Source organism: Herpailurus yagouaroundi, unplaced genomic scaffold, assembly GCF_014898765.1.
Source record: "Herpailurus yagouaroundi ecotype Mexico unplaced genomic scaffold, PumYag 100, whole genome shotgun sequence".
In the NCBI taxonomy this organism is placed as follows: Eukaryota; Metazoa; Chordata; class Mammalia; order Carnivora; family Felidae; genus Herpailurus; species Herpailurus yagouaroundi.
In genome coordinates, this window is record NW_024412391.1 from 22,126,475 (window position 1) to 22,144,499 (window position 18,025).

The following is an 18,025-nucleotide window of genomic DNA, read 5'->3' on the forward strand; positions in this document are numbered from 1 at the left end:
GTTTATTCATGCTGAGAGGTGTTTCTTACCTTTATACAATCTGAGGGTACCCGTCTGAAGAAAATGGATTCAGTTTCCCATTAAAAGCATGAAATGCATTGAAATCAGAAAATCTGTCTTCATGCAGTCTCCAGCCACCCAGCACACAACTGCCCAAACCATAGCTGAAAGAATCTCAGGAAAGATGTCAAGTTCAAGATGCCAGCCCCTGCAATTTGTCACCTTTGGACTTCTATCTTCTGCCAGAGTTCAATATTGCTAACTTGAGGTTCATCTGTCTTGTAACGTGGGTAGAGATTTTTCTTTTTAAATAACCCATGTTATATAGAGATGGGGTTTTTTGTTGTTGTTATTTTGTTTTGTTTTTTGTCCTATGGGAGAAGCAATTCCTTTCCTTCTCTTCATGTCATTCTTCCTCATTTCGTGGTTCAAGATCTTCTTTTCTTCTTTTTGCGTTGCAGATCCATTTTACTCCTCTTTTCTTACTGCATTTTCCCTTCCCTCAGAATCTTGACTCTTTTCTTTCTAAGCACAATTGCTTGGGGAGAGAGTGTAGCTTCTCGTCCCCTTCTGCTGCCCACAGAATCTGGGATCTATAATTTAAGAAGTTTCTCAAATGCTCCAACATGCTACATGGCTCCCAGTAAAGGAAAATTTAAAAGAAGGGGCAGGCAAGTTCTTAAACGTAGTGTGTTAAGTTATTAACCCCTGTCCTGCTGGCCTAGGTGGTTGTACCTCTAAAGGTAACTAGTTCAACAGTGACGTATTTGTCTTTTACGGTTTAATAAGAATGAAACTGACTAAATTGACTTTTTAAAAGAAGCTGAGATCAAAGCAAGATTAACTGCAACTGGGGCATTTCTGTAGCAAAGAGGCTAAAGGAAGACAGGAGAAGAAGGATGCCTAGGAAAGCCTGGTTTTGTGGAACTGCCAAAGAAATATCTTTGCCTCTTTACAGAATGTGGAGGCCTGGCTAGAGGCAGCAAAATTCTAGGTACTGTCAGCAGTTGCGTTAGTCAGGCTGCCAATACCTGTCCAAGAGTCCTTTGTCTCCAGAAGTGTCAACCTCAGACTAATTTAACAGTCATAGAACCTTAGCCTTGGAAGCTCGTACTTCTGGATCATTTCATCTTGGGCAGGGATTTCCCCTCTCAATAGCTCTTACAGATGAGATCACTCAGGAAGTGTTTGGGTCTTCCTGTGTGTGGGTTTAGAATACCCTTCAAAGAAAATACATATTTTTTTAACACTTTGAATACTTGATTCACTCAGCTTTACTGAGCCCAGTGTCAAACTCAGTCACTTTGTCCCTAGACTTTCCTCTAAATGTCTAAGATTACACAGACACACACACACACACACACACACACACACACACACACACACACGGACAGCAACAATAGCAACAATAAAAACTTCATCTTTCTTCCACATGACATTGCTGTTTTTGATGTGAAAGTAAATACCATTTCCTCTTTCAGTCTCCCCCGCTCCAGTCTTTATGGTTTCTGCATCTCAACTCCGTTCCTTAACCCCACCACCTCCACCTGTGCCGTCACCACCATCTTCACTCCTGTTCCCAGAACTACCTCCAGTTTGTCAGTGGTACTTATGAATTAGATAGTTAGTGAATGTAATGTCTATCACATGGTAAGCACTCACTATATATTAGTTAATATTATCATTATTTGTACATTGACAAGAGTGAATACCTCACTAGAAACATTCTGACTGTTGCAAAGCTAAGTGAATCTATTTCATTTCAGCCTAAATTCGTTGCAAATTTTATGTGACTTTTTTTTACCCTAAGCTTAGTAGGAACTTGAAACAAACCAAAGTCCTTAGGACTTTCAGTGTAGCAAACTGCTCTTCAGTCTTATGATCCTCTTTCCAGAAAGGGCAACTGGAATTTTACTAGGAAATATCTGACCAAAGTTATGGGGAAAGGGCTAGAGATTTATTCAGAGGACCTGAGCTTAAAACCTGATATTCACCACTAATTACTTGTATGGTCCTGATCATGTCCCTTAGCAACTCTTTTTTTCTCATAATCCAGAGGTTGTTATAATAATCAAATCAAATAAAAATGTGAAACAGTGATAGATACTAGGCATCAGTTATTCTTAGGAGTTTTAATATCCACAGTTAAAGGTGTTAAATATCATACCAGCCCTTCTGAAGGATATGGAATCTCAACTTTGCCATGGAGACTAATGTGTCTTTAATACCCTTGTCTAAGTTCAGAGCCTTACACATCCTTCTCTTTGGCCACAATAGTTTTAATCTTATGTTATGCATTTATTAAGTCAATGCTAAATATCTGTATCTTACTGAGCACCTTATTGTATTAAATAATGTCAGCAAATTTTGAATTTCTCTCATATCTATTGAATAAAATCTGAAATGCTAAATGTTTAGTGTGCCGAATTAGATATTCCAAAACAAATATCATTATTATTATTATTATCGTCATGGAAAAAGTGTTTATATATAAGTTTTATAGATATAAATATGAAGGTACTCATATGTATATGCAGATGTTATATATTTAGGTCAGTCGTGCAATAAATATTTATGTGCTAGGACTCTGCCAGGATCTTGGGAATACATTAATGAGTAAATACAGACAAAAGTCCCCATCTTCATAGGAGAAAAGAGACAATAAACAATATACCTTAATGCATAGGTAAATTACAGGGAGTTAGAAGGTAATTGGTGCTATGGAAAAAAGCAACAGGATAATAAAGATCTAGAGAGGGTTGCAGTTTTAAACAGGATCATCAGAGTAGACTCAATGAGGTGTCAATACCTGAACAAAGACTTACAGGAGATGAGGGAGTTAGTCATGTGGATATCTGGGGAACAGCCATCACTGAAGGCCATACGGCCCCCACAAACACCTCAAGGCAGGAATAGGTCCGAAGGGTGATTAGAGCAAAGTGAGTGAAGGAGAAAATGATAGAAGATGATGTCAGGGAGATAATGTGTAGAGGGACTAGACCATCTAGGGCCAAAGTAGGCCAACATAAGTAACATTTTAATGAAATGAGAATGAGACTCTCTAGAGAATTTTGAGTAGAGGAGTGGCATGATCAATTTGACTTTTATTTAAAAGGATAATTTAGACCTGCTATGCTGAGAAACAAGGCAGAAAGAAGGAAACAGGTAGCAGGTTATTGCAATAATGCAGTTGAGAGGCCATGGTTAATTCAGACAAGGGATAGTAATAGGGATATTGAATATACTGTTAATGTATTTTTAAGATAAAACCAACAAAATTCCTGTATGATTTGATAGAGCATATGATAGAAAGAAAGAATTCAAGGATGCCTCAGAACTTTTTGACCTGGCAGCTGGAAAATTGGAGTTGCCATCAACTGAAACGGGGAAAACCATGGGCAGAGTAGGCTTGTTGCACAAGAGAGGCTGACACCAGGAATACAAAGTTGGACACTAAGTATGAAATAACTGTTTGATATACAAGTGAGGGTGTTAAATAGGCAGTTAAATACAAATGGGCCCAGAGTTCATGAGAGAGAGCTGAGCTGGAGATACACGTTTGAGAATTATCAGCATATACATGATACTGAAAGCTCTAAAAGTTGATGAGATCGTTTAGAGAATGAGTGAAGATAAAAAACAAACAAAGATAACAAAGAACTGACTAATTGGAGAACTACAACATTAAGGGATTGATAAGAAGAAAAGGAATTTGCAAAGAAGAATGAGGATAGGTTATTGAGGTAGGAGGAAGACCAGGAGAGTGTGGGATCCTGGAAATGTTTTAAGGATGAGGCAGTGACCAGATGTGTCAAATCTAATAGGTCAATTAATGTGAAAACTGGAAATTGACCATTGGATTTAGCAACAAAGCATAAATAAACTTGAACTTTTATGAGTAAGTATACTGACTTGTAGGAAGCTTGTGATCTGGTAAATTTTATAGCTAAGAGAGAACCCACATGCTCTGATAGCAAAAGTGCATGTGTTTTGGTGAAATCCCACTTTGAGACAGAAATATGACTACCTTGATCTTAAAAACAGATTTCAAATTTCATTAGAATTTTATTTGACATGCTTATTTTGCCTCAAAAATAGTTATATTTACCAGTGTCATTTACAGACCAGTAGCATTTTCTCCTATTACCTCCTATACACATGGGCTATAAACAAACACATATACTCGTGACTAATGTGCTACAAATATACTGTGATGAAACCCAAAGAATGGGTAATACAATGGAAAACAAAAGAATGTGAGAATTCCTCCTTAGGTTTATAATTATTTACATTTAGACAATTGGGCTGCAGGCCATTTTTTTGTTTACAGAGTCTATTAAGAGACTGGAAAAGTCTGAGGGCCAAATTCAGCCTGCTACCCAATTTTTAAATTAAAGTTTTACTGGAGGAGCACCTGGGTGGCTCAGTCGGTTGAGCCTTCGACTTCAGCTCAGGTCAGGATCTTGTGGTTCGTGAGTTCGGGCCCCACATCTGTGCTGACAGCTCAGAGCCTGGAGCCTGCCTCAGATTCTGTGTCTTCCTCTCTCTCTCTGCCCCTCCCCTGCTCACACTCTGTCAATCTCTCTCTCAAAAAATAAATAAACACTAAAAAAAATGTTTTTTAAGTTTTATTGGAAACACGCAAAGCCATGGTTATTCATTTACAGTCTCTGGCTACTTTTGTGCTACAGACAAGTTGAGTAGTTGCAGTACAAACAATGAGGCTCACAAATTCACATTTATTATCTGACCTTTTACAGACAAAATCTGCCAACTGCTGACATAATCTAAAGAGAAATGCAAGAGTATCTTATGGTCTTGGACTTCCTTCTGTGTTCAATAATTTACTAATAATGGCTCACTTCTATGTATTTCTTTAAATACATGGTAATTTTTTAAATAATTCTGCATTTATTTTTTCATAGAATTCTCAGACTGATGGAATAGTGTAAGTAGGGTTTATTTTCATGAGCAAAACTGCAAAAGAGATAAGAGCAGAGGAAAACTCAAATGTCTATTTATCTTCCAATAATCAATTTGAATATCAGGTACTGTAAGAAGAGTTTCCCAATTCCCCTAGAAAAAGGTGGTTATTTACTCTTTGAGCCTCAGCTATAGCTTGAAGAAATATTTTCCATGCACCTGTGATACTTTACTGCTGTCTTTGTTACCTTGTTTTTCTCACCTAGTAACCTGTAAGCTTCTTGAGTCTAGGGACTTATTAATTCAGTATCTATTGAGTGCCAATACGTGCCATGAATGTCCTAAATCCATAAATGCAGTGATCAATAAGACACATCTCTGCCTTCAAAATATATCTAGTCTAATAAAGGGGATAATAAGGTAAAAAACAAAATTATCACCACGTGCATTAAGATGTGCTCTCACAAAAGGAAGCAGCATCCAACCATGTTTAGGGTAGTCAGGAAAGGCATCTTAGAATTGACTTCTGATTTCATCCATGAAGGAAAATTATGGGTAACCAAAATAAGAGAATAGAGTCATTCCAGGTTAAATGACAGCCGAGTGTTAAAGCATTTCTGTGATTGGAGAGTTTCACACATAAGAAGTTGGCAGAGAGCACTGAAAGACTAAGCTGGAAAGGTGAAATGGGACTAAATGATGAAGAGTCTTACAAGACATGTTGAGAAGGTTGGATTTTGGTCTTAAAACACATGGGGTCCACTGAAGGAGTATAGGAGGCACAATGATGTGATTAGATTTATACTTTAGAAAAGTAATTGTGACAATGGTGAGGGATGGATTAGAAAAAGACAGATCAAACAGTAACCATGTGAGAAGCGGTAAGGAGCTCAATTAAAGGTTTGAGTGGTAATAAGGTTTGAATAGAACAAAGTGGACAATTTAAAGTAGACGGGGGAACTGGAAATAATAGGACTTAGTGACTAAGACGCACTTATTGGAAATGAAAAAGGAATCAGAGCTGACCCTTAGGTTTCTAACTTGGACAACTAAGTAGATGGAAGTTTCATTTGCCACAAAAAAAGGCATATGCTGAGTTTTTAGATATTTATAGGAAATTCAAATGGAAATGTCCAGCTGGATACACCAGTCTGGAACACAGAAGACTTATCTGTTTGGGCACAAACACCTTAGTGTCATCAGCATTAATTCATCAAATATGTATTGAATGCCTACTATGTGCCAAACATGATTTTAGTCACATAGAGTTAGAAATTGAATCTGTAAGATTCAATAATCAGGGGTACAAAACAAGAAGACTGGAGACAAACCTTATAGAGTTTTAAAAAAAGGCAGAGGAAAAGTAATTTTGAAAGTAGGCCAAGAAGAAAAATTCAGAGAGGCAGAGATAGACCCAGGGAGGGAAACAAATGGTTTGTCAGCTTGTAAACACTAGTAAATTAATAAATTGAAAGAATACTTATACTGAATGTAAGGACTGAGAGAGTTAAGAGGTTAGAAGTTTGGGAAGAGAGGGTAGACAATTGGGATTTAGGAGCTCAGAGAGTGTAGCTTGTACGTGGATTCCCTTCCTCCCTCTCTCACCCATCCAGTATTATTTACTGAGCTCCTACTCTGTACCAGAAGTGTACTAGGTGCCAAATATGCAATGACTAGCAAAACAGATTCCTGGTCCTCTTAGAATGTATAGTGTAATAACAAACTACATAATGTGATGTGCTATAAAGGAAATAAACAGGGCTCCACAATACAGAAAAATAGTAAAATCTGTTTAGAAAAGCTGGATATTTGAGAATTGAAGAGGTGTGAAGAGGGAAAAACATGTCAGACATTTATTCTTGCCTTCCCTGTTCATATAACAGTTTTGGTGCATAGTAAACTCTTGTCCAATGTTAGAGTAATTAATAAATGAAATAATAAGGAAATTGATATAATTATTTTCTATTATGCAATTACTACAAAACGCAAAGAGGTACATATAAACTTTGAAAACATAATAAACTAACTTTTCACAAAACATAAAGAAGAGATCCACTTGTCCACTTTTAATTCCAAGGCTAATTTTTATTTTGTTTTGAAACCAAGCCAGACTTGGTGGGTTATACTAAAAGTGCAGGTACAACTCAAAATATCAAAGTAAGGGCGCCTGTGTGGCTCAGTCCATTGAGTGTCCAACTTCAGCTCAGGTCATGATCTCCTGGTTCGTGGGTTCGAGCCCCACATCGGGCTCTGTGCTGACAGCTCAAAGCCTGGACCCTGCTTTGGATTCTGTGTCTCCCTCTCTCTCTGCCCCACTAATGTTCTGTCTCTCTCTCTCTCTGTCTGTCTCCCTCTCTCTCTGTGTCAAGAATAAATAAACATTAAAAAAATTTTAATAGCAAAATCATCATGAAGACTGATTTTTCTGTTCCTTTGTGGTTTCATATTAGAATAGTTATTTTCCAACTCTTCCATTCCTTCTAACAGATATTTTTAAGGGATATTTCTTCTTTCTTTTTAAATGTTTATTTATTTATTTTGAGAGAGAGTGTGCAAGTGGAAGAGGGGCAGAGAGAGGGAGAGAGAGAAATCCCAAACAAGCTCTACGCTGTCTGCGCAGAGCCTGCTGTGGGGATTGATCTCACGTATGGTGAGATCATGACCTGAACTGAAATCAAGAGTCAGACACTTAACTGACTGAGCCGCTCAGGTGCCTTAGGGATATTTCCTCTTATAATCGTCTCTTTTCTGCACAGCCTTGTGATTCAGTTTAACCAAGCGGGTCCTAAAGTCAGGTCTGTTGAATATCAGTCTCATGAGGTACAGCACCTAAGAATTTAAAAGTAAGTTTTCTGTGGTTAGATAAGTTGAGAAATATGTTGTATATGGAACTCTGGGAGTGGCAACATATATTAAAGGTATACTTAATATAAATATATAATATAATGTTTATATTATATATAAAATTTAATGTTTAAATATTATAAGTATAGTATTTAAAGGTTTTGAGGAGATCTACGGGAAAGAAAATGCTAGTACTTCAAAACTCTCTGGTTTCTAAACTTATTTGACCACAACATCTTTGTGTTGTTGCTGCTGTTTGAGAAAAAGATTATGTACCTAACATACCTCAGATCATTCTTTGGTAAATAGGTGGACCCAAAGTGTCTGTACACTCTACTAATCTCTCAATGGTGTTAGCTAAAAATGGTTTAAAATGTTGGCTCCTATTGAAGAGTATTTATTTTCTAGCAAATGATTTTGAAGGTAAAACCATTCAAAGTATTAAGAAGTGACACTGAAGTTATGGCATAATGGATAGTATCGATGACACTGGCAAGTTGGAGACTTAACTTGGACTTTCCCAAATCACAGTCATTGTCATTCTACCATAGCAGCATAACTCGATTAACCCCAGCTGAGAGAAGGAAAAATTAAGACATTGAAGGCAGTTTCCTGATGTTACACAGTTATTTAAAAACCCAGTATGGAGCATCTATGTGGCTCAGTCAGCTAAGCATCCAACTCTTGATATTGGTTCAGGTCATGATCTTGTGGTCGTGAGATAGAGCCATGCCTGGAGCTCCTCATCGGGCTCCACACTAAGTGTGGAGCCTGATTGGGATTCTCACCCTCCCCCTCTCTCTTCCCTTCCCCTACTCGTTCTCCCTCCCCCCTAAAAATAAATAAATAAACATTAAAAATAAAAAAATAAAAGTAAATAAAAACCCAGTATCTTGGGTTCCCTTTCTTTCTTTCTTTCTTTCTTTCTTTTTTTTTTTTTTTTTTTTGTATATATTCTTCCTTAACACTACTATTTCTGGGTAAGAATATAGAACTTACTTCAAATTTGTATTCTAATGCATCTACATTTTTCTTAACCAAATAGAAAGATTAAGTAGTTTGAAGGTCACAGCTAAGAGCAGCAAAGTTAAGAGAAAGCAAAATTGCTTTCTCGGGCAATCTCATTTTCCCCCCACCAACATAAATAAATGATCATGGGCTTAACTATAATTTCAGGTGGCATCTGCTTATTTCAAAGATTTTCATCTACTGCTAATTGGAGTCATCTGCTTAGCAACATCAATAGAAAAATGGAATTTGCACAAAAGGATCGCTCTGAGAATGGTGATGACAGTGGGTGTGAACCCAGCATGGTAAGTACCGCATTTACTGTTCCAGGTTTACATTCCAAACAGATCATTTTTGTGCAGAGCAAATAACTAAATAAGTAATACGCGTCCAGGCAGTCATTCATATCACAGTATAATTCATGCCTTTTTTTCTCCTCTGCAAATATGAAAGGGATGTAAAGTGTACTTGAGTTGGAGGAGGAAACAACAACTTTCCCTTCACAGCAGGTCTAACTACAGGGAGATTGGAGTAAGTGCACACAACTCTCTCACCTTTCATGCACATTAAGAGGCAACGCTGAGAGGAGCCTTGAACCTCAACAGACAAGATTGATAGGCTTCAGAGTAGATTTCAGTCCTATCTCGTTTTTTGGCTAATTACCCATTCAAGACTTGTTCAAGAGCATCCTTGATCATCAGGGAAGATGTTAAGAACCAAAGACAAAGACATTACTGACAAAATACAAATGCGTGCAGAAAAATTCCAAGGTGAACATTTTTCTTTTTAAATGAACTGTTGCAAAGTGAAACAATCAATTAAGAAGTTTCATCTACAGAATGTGAAATCGCTCAGTTGACTGATTTTCCCCCACTGAATGCTTTCCCCCACTGAAATGAATGCTTTTTTCCATTAAATTAATTGGCTATTGTAGTTTTAATTCTAGCTCTTGTTAAGAACATAGATGTGAGCTAAAAAAATATATTTTCAGTGTCATAATCACTTGCATATGAGAAATTATATGTTTCTCTCTAAAGGCAATACATATATACCAGTCCTTATAAAGTTTAGTGTGTAGTAAGCAGAAAGTTCCCAGTAAAATTACCACCAAAAAGTTCTAAATTAGAAATTATAATAATACTGATTTTAAAATACACATTTAACATTTGCCTAAGCATTAAGCTTTAAAGCCTTAGGTGGTTCTTCCCTTCTCATTTTTCTTTGAAAATAAGAAAATTTTATTGAATTATGTTGCATAATTCATTCTAGAGTGTATCCATATCTGTGTTTACCATTTATGAGTAAAATAGTGTTGTTGAATACAGAAAATAACTCAGATGAGTCAAATTTTTTAAATGTTTGTTACTTAAAATTTTTATAACATGTATGTATTAAGGTAATTTCACTCTTAAAATGAAATGGTGTTCCACAGCTCTTGGGACGCTACAGATACTGTCTCTTTTCCTTAATCACCTTCTCACTGACCACAGGGAATAGGGGAGTGAACCGCACAGTGAAGCAAGAGTCCTGTCCATTATATCATTAAGTGGCTTTGCAATTTAAGGCATTTTCACCACACTAAAGATTTATCTGATCACCATCTTCTTTTATAGGAATATTTCATGTCTTGTCAGAGCCTTAAGTTAAAGGTATTTCTAGTTTACTTTTATTAAGAATCATGTCTTATTTAAACAGATATCTGAAGAGTTCTATTTTGTTTTACATGTAAAAATTGTTCACCTGATCTGAAGTGGAAACTTACAGTGTGGAATTTTTCTTGTGGATCTACTTTTTTTTTTTTTTAATCTTTATTTATTTTTGAGAGAGAGACAGCATGTGAGCAGGGAAGGAGCAGAGACAGAGAGAGACACAGAATGCGAAGCAGGCTCCAGGCTCCGAGCTGTCAGCACAGAGCCCAACGTGGGGCTCAAACTCATGAACTGTGAGATCATGACCTGAGCTGAAGTGGGATGCTCAACCCACTGGGCCACCCAGGCGCCCCACTTGTGGATCTACTTTTAAGGGGAGTCACAGAATTTTATGAATGGCTTTATATGGAAAGATGTGCTGCTCAATGATTTTCTGGGATCTCCTACTCAAAGGAGATCATATTTTTCCCCCAGGTGTGACTTTGAAAGCTTATACAGTTTCAAATCCTAGAAGTCTTAGGTGTGTTATTTTTAAGGGAGAAGAACTGCTCTAAATATAAGAGAAGACAAAATAATATATCCAGTTCTTGACCACAGGTAGGAATGTTAAATTCAAGAAAGCGTAAATAATAGAATCTATAGAAAATTCTGAAACCTCATTTTAGCTAGTAATTTTAACCATTTCCTTTATCTACCATATATTGAACCAAGTAGTCAATAACAAAAAGCAGATTTAAAAATAGTAATTTTTTTCTTTGCCCTTGTGCTTCCCTGGCACACAGACTAATAAACAGAGATGAAATCAAAAGGTAAGAGAAGGAATAAGGGATCCTAAACTCAAAAATTGATTACATTTCCTCTTACTAGTATTTGAAGGTAAGCATCATCTGCAAAGGGCATTCAAATATTGGTATAATATTATAAGCTATTATACCGTCTACTGACTTGCAGTTCGGTTATACATTTAATCATTTTCTTCTGTTTCAAGAGAAGATTCTTATGGTTTCCAGGGAGACAAATCTCATAAAAACTCCACTCTTCTATGTGCCACTTTGGTTCCTGTCTGGCTATGGTCATACTCAGGGGTCGTCATCCGAGGGGAACCTTAACTTAAGTGTGTTTTGAAAAAAATTCCCAAGTCAAAAACAGCAACCTTGACAGTTAAATAACACAGAGCTAGTTAAGCTGAAGAGCACAGTTCATACTAAAAGCCCTCTCATTTCAGGCTGACATTGGGGTTCATGAGCAGTACCGCCTTTTTATCTATGTGGCTTAGCAACACCTCAACTGCTGCCATGGTGATGCCCATCGTGGAGGCTGTGGCACAGCAAATCATCAGTGCTGAAGCAGAGGTCGAGGCCACTCAGATGACTTATTTCAGTGGATCAACCAACCATGGACTGGAAATTGATGGTATCACATGTTGTTACAGCTGCAGTGGGGTCTAATCATTTGGGCAATAGGCATAAACTCAAGAATTCTGGCTTATATTTTATTGACTGTCCATACATGCATGATGTGAATTTAGCCTTCCCCTTTCTGTATTTATACAAAGGAATGACATTACCCGAATATTTTACCTTCAGTTAATGGTCAAATCTACATTCTCTGGAAAAAAAGAGGAAGAATGCCCTTTCTATCCTCCAGCCAGTCTGATGGAAATCTTTCTCTGCCTCTCTCTCTCAGGAGACCCCAGGTCTACTTTCATACTGAATTGACATTCCTGCATAAAACTGGGAATCTGTCATTCCTACATTCTATGTGGAAAGAGCATTGCATTTGGCTGTGGTTATTTCTGGCTCTGATAAATTTCCCTGATAGAGTGAAAACTGTTGGGGCGATATTTGTATTTATAAAATACTTTATTAAGATGAATGTTATGTCAGTAGGTGAATTTATTTTCAGTTTCTAGTAATGCTTCCTTCTTTACACACACACACACACACACACACACACACACACACACACACACCTGCACACACAGAAAACCCTTTAAAGTATTTTTCTTCTATTTAATGTTTTGCAGAAAGTGTTAATGAACACGAAACAAATGAGAGGAAACAGAAGACAATACCGGTTCCAGGGTAAAGAATATTGACATTTTGATTAGGATTTTCTAAATTACATTTTAATAAAATTATAAAAGGGGTCGATTTATTTTGCAGATACAGTAATGATGCAGGGAAAAATTCAAGCAATATGGAGCTGGAAAAGGTACATTAAATGTGATTCTTTCTAAATAATTATATGTGAAATTATATTAGATGTGCAGTTAGAGACGTATGCATTTTAAAATCTGCTACTTGCTTCCTTGTTTATAAATTACTTTTCTTGCTTAAGTCAAAATGGTTTGATAAGCCCTCATGGAGAGACTAAAATCAATATTCTCATAGAAAGTATTTTAGGCTTTGAAAATTAGCATCATTATTTTCTCCTTTTACTAAGTTTGTGGTGATAGGAGGTAGCATATGTAGTTCAAGGAAATATAATTCCAGTCTCAGAATATTGTTTCATTTTCTTATTAAAATCTTACTGGCTTGGTAGCCTGATTTTCATTAGGACTCTCCCCATTTCTTTCAGGTTATAAACTTAGAGCAACTATTCGTGTAATTGCAATCCAGTTATCTTTAGTATTCCCACTAAAAAATTCAATGCAGAATTTATGAATTGCTACTGTCAAACACAGATGGAGGAGTCGGAGTCATTCTAGCTATTCAAGGAAGGAAGGAGACTTTTGTAAATTATCCCACAGAATTCATTTCCCAGAATAAATCAATATAAAAATTCTATACCGAGTCGTATTGGGAGCAATAGATCTTGAGTCTACTGAAAAGTAATCCTGCATAGCAATAGTTTTATAGTAACCATGGTATTAGGAATAGGAGAGTGGGGCATATGTTCCTTCCTCAGGCTGTAATGCATTCACATGCAGCTCAGTAGGAAAAAGAAAACTCTCTTGTTATTTACAGAAATCTTTAAGGAAGGAGTGATTTCTGTGTAAAGCGGAGACAAATAGCAAAGCTAAGTTTTAAGCCTTTAGCTACAGTGTACAGTAAGGGTTTTAAAGATGAGAACTGAATATACATTTATGAAAACTATCATTTTTAGTGATAGAGTAATTCTTGTAAAACATAGAAAATCAATAGCAGGCAAAGTATGTCACAGAAGAATACATTAAAAATGAGCTTTAAAAATTATGAAAACCGGCAATCCTAAACAGAAAAATATGCTCGCACTCAGTAACTTTCTCGTGGTCATCTTTAGAAACCCAGTTTTCTGGCATGATGCTGAAATTTAGTGTCAAGCCCCTTCGAATCGATTTGACATCCAACACAGTCCTAGGCATTATAGAAAGGTCCAATGATGAAAAGACCTGCTCCCCACTGTGTGCAGCTCAGAGTCTAGTGGGGAAGGTGGATGTAAAAAAGACATGTGACATAACTCCTACAACAGAAGCATGCACAGAGGGGCTAAGTGTTCAGAAGTGGAGAGCAACCAGCTCAGTCAGAGCATGTTGCAGGAGTGGAGTGCAAGGGAACGAGATTTGAGTCAGGAAGGAGACATCATGTTCAATCAGCAGAATGCAGACTCCATGCATGCAGGGACTATGTCTCCTTTGTTCACCATTTAATTCCATGACACGCTTCATTGCCTCATTTTCAGTAGATATTTATCTTCATCAATTAATGAATGAGTGAAAAGAGAAGAGGTATTCTAATTAGAGAATGCAGTGAATTCAAAGACCCAAATATGTGGAGAACCGGGCTTTTTTCAGGAAACCTCTCCACTGCAGGTTCTAGGGATGAGTTGTGGTAAGTGAAATGTGAAGATAGATCAAGCCATGTTCAGAATAGCTGTTTGTGGGACGCCTGGGTGACTAGTCTGTTTAAGCATCCGACTCTTGATTCCTGCTCAGGTCATGATCTCACAGTTTCGTGAGTTCGAGCCACACGTCAGGCTCTGCGCTGAACCTGCAGAGCCTGCTTGGGATTGTCTCTCTCTCTCTCTCTCTCTCTCTCTCTCTGCCCCTCCCTGCCCATGCTCTCTCTGCCTCTCTCAAAATAAATAAATAAACTTTTAAAAAAACATTTTAAAAAAATAGCTGTTCTTGGGGCGTGTGGGTGGCCCAGTCCCTTAAGCGTCAGACTTCGGCTCAGGTCATGATCTCATTGTTTGTGAGTTGGAGCCTCCGTGTTGGGATCTGTGCTGACAGCTCAGAGCCCAGATCTTGCTTCAGATTATGTGTCTCCCTCTCTTTCTGAGCCTCCCCTGCTCATGCTCTGTCTCTGTCTCTCTCTCTCTCAAAAGTAAATAAACATTAAAAAAATAATAATTAAAACTTTTTTTTAAATGCAGAAGAGTTTAGAGTTTATCTTAGGGGAAATGGGAATCTTTGAAACTGGAGAGCAGCATGGTAAATTCTGCCCATTGAGAAACTTACTATGGCAACAATTTGAAGAGTGGAGAGTGCAAACCTAACTGGACTTTTTTGATTAATCAGACTTTGAGGACAAGAGAGAGAAAAGCATAGAAGATGTCTCTGCTAGAGTAAACTAGGTAAATGTAGGCCTTGATGTCACCAGTTGAGATGCAGACACAGGAGGAACAAGGGTTCAATGGAGAAAAGTAAAGATAATGTGGGTACATTTAGGGCAATAAAGACTGAGTTCTGAGTTTGGGAGAAGAGAGCAAGCAAGGCCTTTGAACAATGCTTCTGTGGTCTTTGTAGAACTCAACGTATAAAATTCAACTTTATGCAAAAGAAAAATTAAAGGATAACTTTTTACTTTACAAAAGTATTCTTTGTTAGAGATAACATGAAAGTGTTATTTTATATACACACTTAAGATATGTTTTGATTTTTAACAATTACAGATAGATGTATTGTATATTTTGTGTTCAATTTGTACTAAATTGCACCTGTTCTTTGCCAGGTTTAAACAAGCTACTTTAACATTAATTGATTATGTGGAAGAATCTGTATCTACTTCATCTAGTTATGAAAAGGAAAGAATATTTATATTTATAATGTTTTTTTCTTCTATTTTCTTCTTGAAGCAGGTAGGGCATTCTACTGAATTAAAATAGCTGTATGGTTTGGCTTTGAATTTGAACTATAAGTCATCAAAGATCCAAATATTACTCCTTTAAAGAAGGAATGGTTTAAAATAAATTTCAGAGAAGAGGGAAAAATGAAGGGCTTAGGTTTTTTAAAATTTGCACTATTTTGCCATGTTCGTATTTTAAAAAAATATTGAATTTCTACTGAAAATTACTACAATTTTGTACATTTGAATCATTTGTTCAGTAAAAAAATTAAGTATTTTTCTTAAATTTAATTAAAATCTGTTTACTAGTATAATTAAATCAATCCAAGATGATCAATAACCTTACTTTATTTTAGAATTATATATTTACTTCATTTTTTAGAATTATGTTTCTCTTTAAAGGCAATAACACACACCAATCCATATAAAGTTTAGTGTGTAGTAAGCAGAAAGTTCCCAGTAAGTAGAAGAAAATTAAGAACTACCACCAAATAAGTTCTACATTAATAATTATAATAATATTGATTAAAAATATGCATTTAACATTTGCCCAAGTATTATCTTCTTAATGAGGCCTACCCTGAACACCCATTTTCATTATGGCCAATACATCCCTCCTAATACCCTTGAACCTGCCCTACTTTTCCCAAAGCATGCATTACCTTCATACCAATGAAGTTATTTATTTAATTTTTTTCCATATGCTTATTTGTATTTCAAATATCTAGAACAGGTGACTGCCATAGAGTAAGCATGTAGTAAATATTTGCTGAGTGAAGGAATAAATTCAGTAATATTTTTCTCAATAATACTTAGATTAAAGGAACTCATTCTGTATAGAAACTATAACAAGAAAAAAGCAAACTGATAAAGGTTGAAAGATAAAACCGTGAGTCAGATTAATTTCATTTTTTCCAGCTTAATTGAGATACAATTGACACATAAGTATACTTCACTCAGCCAACACATTGGGTAAATTTAAGGCGCACCTGTTGATTTGATATATTTATATATTGCAGAATGATTATCACCATTGCAATAGTTAATACCTCCATCACATTACATAATTACCATTTCTTTTTTGTGGTAAGAACATTTAAGATCTACTCTCTTAGCAACTTCCAATATATAGCAAGTATTATTAATTTTAACCATCATGCTGGACATTAGGTCCTGAGAAATTACTCATCTTATAACTGTAAGTTTGTACCCTTTGACCAAAATCTCATTTCCCCAACCCCAGCCCCCAGGACCACACTCTACACTCTGTTTCTATGAATTAGACTTTTTTCAATTCCACATGTAAATGATAACATGCAATAATTGTCTTTGTCTGACTTATTTCACTTAGCATAATGTTATTATAATAACAGCCATTCTGTTGGGTATGAGGTCATAACTCACTGTGATTTTGATTTGCATTTCCCTGATGGTAGTGATATTGAGTATCTTCTCATCCACCTGTTGGACCACTTGTATGTCTTCTTTGAAAAAATGTCCATTCAGTTCCTCTCATTTTTAAATTGGATTATCTGGGATTTGTTGCTGTTGAGTTAATTTTTATGAGTAGTACAAGAAAGGGGTCCAATTTTATATGCCTGTGGTAATCCAGTTTTCCCAACACCATTTATTGAAGAGGCTATCCTTTCCTCACTAAGTATCTTGGCTCCTTGTCAAATGCTGGCTCCTTGTATATATTAAGGTTTATTTCTGGGCTTTCAATTCTGTTCTGTTGGTGTGTGTGTGTCTCTTTTTATACCAATTCCAGACTGTTTTGATTACTATAGCTTAGTAATATAGTTTGAAACCAGCAAGTGTGATACCTTCAGTTTTGTTCTTTCTCAGGAAAGAGAAAATTGCTTTGGCTCTTCATGGGGATTAATTTCATTTTTTGGTGGAAAGAATATAAGGGTTTGGAACTAAAACTTATCAACCCTAAAATTCTTGTTGATAGAACTGCAAACTTCTGACATAGATGATAATAATGATAATTTTGCCATTGCTGCTGCTACTGCTAGTAATGATTACATGTTAGTTTTGAAGGTGATAGATATTCAGTAGCCCCTCTGATTCCAGGAACTGATTAAAGAATAGACATATACCAATGCTGCATACCTAAAAGGGAGATGTTTTCCATGACTTGCCAAGTTCTCTTCTTATTATAGACCATGACACAGACATTAGCAGAGCTCCCTACTTGTGCCCAAATAAAAGTGGTGGGTAAGTGATTAGCCTATAAATCCTGCATGACTCTAAAAGTAGTTACAATATTTTTTTTGAGGCAAAAAGGAACAAAAAACAATGGAATATCCTAAAGGGACACTGACAGTACATGGTCAAATTTATTTGTCAGGTTCCAGGGGAGCAACTGAGAATCCAATCATCATCACTCATATTATTTCTATGAGAAATGAGTTCTAGGTATCCGAAAACCAATTTTTACATACCAAAAGAAGAATCAAGTTGCTAGATTTTTCCCTTCTTCACAAGCACTAGTATTATTCAAAGAGATACCCACATTTTTATACTAGCTCAATTTCTTTTTTTTTTTTT

The 18,025-nt window shown here is 36.3% G+C and overlaps 1 protein-coding gene across 4 annotated transcripts in view; it reads left to right on the plus strand.

Moving 5' to 3' along the window:
* Window positions 1-18,025, plus strand: part of SLC13A1 (solute carrier family 13 member 1) — a 148,253-nt gene that overhangs the window by 23,430 nt on the left and 106,798 nt on the right. For 3 of the 4 annotated variants that reach the window (XM_040472095.1, XM_040472094.1, XM_040472096.1), the window contains exons 3-6: window positions 8,944-9,080; window positions 11,650-11,837; window positions 12,451-12,508; window positions 12,590-12,638. In XM_040472095.1, coding sequence (XP_040328029.1) covers window positions 8,944-9,080; window positions 11,650-11,837; window positions 12,451-12,508; window positions 12,590-12,638 — 432 coding nt within the window. The remainder of the gene's footprint in view (window positions 1-8,943; window positions 9,081-11,649; window positions 11,838-12,450; window positions 12,509-12,589; window positions 12,639-18,025) is intronic. The other variant, XM_040472098.1, reaches the window with a different exon arrangement.